The sequence below is a fragment of the Myotis brandtii genome, unplaced genomic scaffold (genome assembly GCF_000412655.1).
Source record: "Myotis brandtii unplaced genomic scaffold, ASM41265v1 scaffold986, whole genome shotgun sequence".
Lineage (NCBI taxonomy): Eukaryota > Metazoa > Chordata > Mammalia > Chiroptera > Vespertilionidae > Myotis > Myotis brandtii.
Window position 1 is genome coordinate 2,551,145 of NW_005372102.1, and position 4,221 is coordinate 2,555,365.

At 55.5% G+C, this 4,221-nt stretch overlaps 1 protein-coding gene across 1 annotated transcript in view; it reads left to right on the forward strand.

The window, feature by feature from the left end:
- LOC102253882 (E3 ubiquitin-protein ligase TM129) overlaps positions 1-4,081 on the forward strand; it is a 16,610-nt gene extending 12,529 nt beyond the window's left edge. Inside the window, exons 9-10 of the mRNA XM_014533462.1 lie at positions 403-487; positions 3,210-4,081. Coding sequence (XP_014388948.1) covers positions 403-487; positions 3,210-3,326 — 202 coding nt within the window. The 3' untranslated portion in view covers positions 3,327-4,081. The remainder of the gene's footprint in view (positions 1-402; positions 488-3,209) is intronic.
- Positions 4,082-4,221: the final 140 nt, after the last annotated feature.

Genomic DNA, 4,221 nt, shown 5'->3' on the forward strand with positions numbered 1-4,221 from the left:
GCTGCGAGTGCTGGGGACTTGCTAGGAGCCGCCGTGTGGGAGGTGGTTTCTGGCGAGCTTTACGTTTGGCCTCAGACGTCACACAGGCTCTTCCTAGCGACACTGTTGTCCTGTTCTCTACGAGTACAAAGCTGGCGATGAGGCGGCAGCGGGTCTGCCAGGTGTTCGCTGCCCCCGCCCCCGATGGGGCTCCTTCGTGCTTGCACGGATGCTCGGGTGTGCCTAGCTCCGCTGGGGTTGCCCGAGCACTGGCTCAGCGGCACTTGGGGTCCCTGAAAGCAGTTCTCAGGGCAGCGAGGCGGCGATGACATTTGATTTTAGCGAACAGACTTGGAGAACGTTCCTGCGTCTCGGGCCTCCTGGCTTTGTTAAGCGGTGGCTGATGCCTGTTTGATTCCACAGACATCCCGTGGACCTCGGGGAAATGGAGACCGAATCCACAGAAAGCAGCTCCGAGTCCCAGGCCAGCTCCCAGGATCACAGCTTCGTAAGTAGCTTTCCTTGTGTGTCTCGGTGGTGCTCGGGCGCCCCTTTGTAAACTGAGGTTTGGTTCTGATGTCTGGAGAGGGGCGCCTCCCCTCCCCTTTCTCTGATAACCGGCAGATGATCTGATGGCGTTCCTAGGTAATGGCCGCCATTTAGGTTTTTGGTTCAGTCCGACGAATCCCGTTTCCATTGGAAAGTAAAGGCCTTTTCCCTCTGGTCTGGCTTCGGCACAGCCCGGCTGCCCGCGCTCATATGGCTGTGAGTGTGGGTGTGGACTGCTGACTGTTCCTGCGGCAGGGCCGGTGGGTGCCTGGGGATTTCCCCCACGTTTGCTAATTTTAAAAAATCCCATGTTTTTGAAAAAGAAAAATTCCAAGATGAAAAGAAACTTCCAGTATCTGATTCCATGGTTACCGGTTGGGTGCATGTTCTTGCAGACTTTTTTTTTTTTATTGATTTTAGAGAGAGAGGAAGGGAGAGAAAGAGGAACAGCAATTTTTTTGTTTCTCTTGTGGTTTTGTTGGTTGATTCTTGAATGTGTCTTGACTGGGGATCAAACCTGCAACCTTAGTGTATCAGGACGATGCTTCAACCACCTGAGCCGCCCGGCCAGGGCTCATGCAGACGTCCCGAGTGAGTGTGAGAGGGGGGGCACCAGGACACACAGGTGTTTGGTGTGGAACAGGTGTGCTTCCCCTGAGGCCACCCTGTCCTGGGGCCGGCCAGTTCCAAGGCCTGTGCACTAGGGTTGCCCTTCCTGCCTCCTTCCCTGTCACCCCTGCGAGCGGGTCCCTGCCCTCCCGGCTCCATGGCCGCGGGCGCCACGCTCTCCGAGGCTAGAAGTGGCGCCAGGGCCCAGGAGTAGAGGAAGGGCACAGGTTCCCACCATGAGGAATCGTGCTGTTCAAGGTGGTTTCTGAAGCTTAGACGTGGGGATTGTCCAGGGAGAGAAACAGGGCCGGTCAGGCAGGGCCACCCAGAGGGCAAAGGTCTCGCAGGCGGGGTCCGTCCCAGTTCAGGTTCTGGACGAGTTGTGAACTTGCGGCTGACAGTCTCAGAACTCGGAGCGTGCGCAGGCCTTGGGGGCCAGGGAGGGAAGAGGCAGGTGCGTGCGGGAGTCGGGCCGGGGAGACGAGAGCAGGGGGCACCAGGGAGGGGTGGCTCTGAGACGGTGGACTTAGTGTGATGAGCACCGGGACCGCCTGCCTGTGGCTGCAGGGCGGGGCTTTGCCGCTGGGCACGGCATCTCCCAGCACGGACTGCTCCGGACACGTGACCGCGCGGCCCTGCCGCCTGATCCAGGCCGTGTGCAGGCCTCTCGGCTGCCCCAGTGCCCCTCTCACTGCAGGTCTTTCTTTTCTGATTCAGAATTTCATCAAGGGGACACGTGTGCAGGACACGTGTACAGGCCACGTTGAAACTTCACCTGCCTGTCCACCCGTGACGTTGACACTTTTAAAAACATGCATTTAAAATTTTGGGTTTAGTTGGAATAAACATTAGGCTTCAAATGGTTTAAACCCCCTAAATTGTAAACTCTTAACAATTTTAATTCAAATGAACACACGACCTTTCAATTATACTTTTTTTTTTAAAGGGAAGTTTTTAAAAAATATATTTTCAGAGAGGAAGGGAGAGGGAGAGACAGATAGAAACATGGATGATGAGAGAGAATCATTGATCGGCTGCCTCCTGCATGCCCCCACCAGGTAGGGATCCAGCCCGCATCCCAGGCCTGTGCCCTCACTGGAAATTGAACCGTGACCTCCTGGTTCATAGGTCGTTGCCCAACCACTGAGCCATGCTGGCCGGGCCAATTAAACTTTTTTCTATCCTCATCCGAGGGTATTTTTTCCATTGACTTCTAGAGTGAGTGGGAGGGAGAGAAACATGAACACGAGAGAGACATCCGTTGGTTGCCTCCTGCACATGCCCCCACGGGGCCGGGGAGCCTGCCGCCGAGGCACACGCCCGCCACCAGGAGGCGACCTGCGGTCTGCAGGCAGACGCTCCAGCCACTGGTCCGCACCGGCCAGGGCCAACCGAACGTTTTAAAATGAAAAACCAAAAAGCAAAACCTCATATGCAACCAGAACTGTATTTTTTTTTTTTTAAATATATTTTATTGATTTTTTACAGAGAGGAAGGGAGAGAGAGATAGAGAGCCAGAAACACCGATGAGAGAGAAACATCGATCAGCCGCCTCCTGCACATCCCCCACTGGGGATGCGCCCGCAACCCAGGCACATGCCCTCAGCCGGAACCGAACCGGGGACCCTCCAGTCCGCAGGCCGACGCTCTATCCACTGAGCCAAACCGGTCCCGGCCAGAACTGTATTAAACGCAGCACTCACTCTGTGCGGAGAGCCAGTGCTCAGTGCCGTCGAGCCTCTTCCACTCCCTCTGCGCTGTGAGGAGTGCGCACACGCTCACTCCTGACCTGCACAGCCAGCGCCTGCCGAGTGCGCCCGGAGTGGGGAGTGGCCCTGCCTTCGGGGCGAGCGGGGCTGGGGCAGGGGCTGGAGCGCAGGCAGCTCTCTGAGCTCTGAGTTTGCGCGGTGTCTGGTGTGCCCGCTGTGCGAGGTGGTGAGGGCAGGTGGCTCTGGTGCCCGCACAGTCCCGTCCCCCCCTGCTCCGGGTGCGTGGTTGCGCTCAGTGGGGTGAGCTCACCCGTCGCCAGTCCCGTGGGAGGAGCTGGCGTGACACGTGCTTCTGTCTCCCAGGACATGTACTCGGGCACCCCCACCAAGGTGCCACACCTGGACTGCCACGTGGAGGACGAGTTTGACTTGGAGGCGTGTTTGACTGAGCCCTTGAAAGACTTCTCGGCCATGAGCTAACCTGCCCGCGGACCGCAGAGCCAGGGCCGAGCATGCGTCGCCCGTGTGCCACGGGGGCTCCTGTTAATAGTTATCACCTGGTGAATTGTTATTCTTGCCTTATTTTTTAAACAATTTTATGTATAGTGAGTGTATTTTGCGTGTTTTTAATCGTAAATGCAATTAAGCCCAATGACAATTGAACTTGAAGCAATCCTATGACAGACTTAATTGCTTGGTCCCCACCATCCCCCAGTTCACCCGACAAGCACACTGGAACCAGTTTCCACCGAATTCCAGATGCCAAGTTGCCGCTGGTAGGTGGTGGTGTGGGTGTCACCGTGCTCAGGGGCCGGTCTCGTGTCGGCTTCCTGGACTGGTATCTGAGTGTTCTCACCTTCGGGCCCTTTCATGTCTTTATGGAAACTTAATTTTTGGCCTTTTGTCAGTATGTCAGGGTGGCTTTTCCTGCACACAGAGCACTGACCAGTCAGACACTGAAGTCGTAAGTTACTAAGTCACGCAGTCCAAGTTGGGTCTTTGTAAATAGTGCCAGGTAGGCCTCTCCCAGTAATGCTCCAGGAGTTACGGCAGCAGAGGGATTTAGAAAGAGCATTTCACACAGTTCATTCACCATGTAAAATTGCTGTAAATGATGATGTATACAGATTTCCTGTTCAAACATTTTAATTGTAAACTTCTTGTTAAGACTGTTGTTAAGTTGTATTGCTTTTGTACGGAATGAGATTGCAAAAATAAAAGAGCCTTTAACTGATGGATTGCGTTGCCAGATCGGCTAACTGCTGAGGCGGCTCCTGGGCTTGGAGGGTCTCGTGTGCTCTGTCCTCACCGCGTGGCCTGGGAGGACAGCACAGGGGGGACAGGGTTGTGGCCCAGGCTGTTACATGCCCCGCCC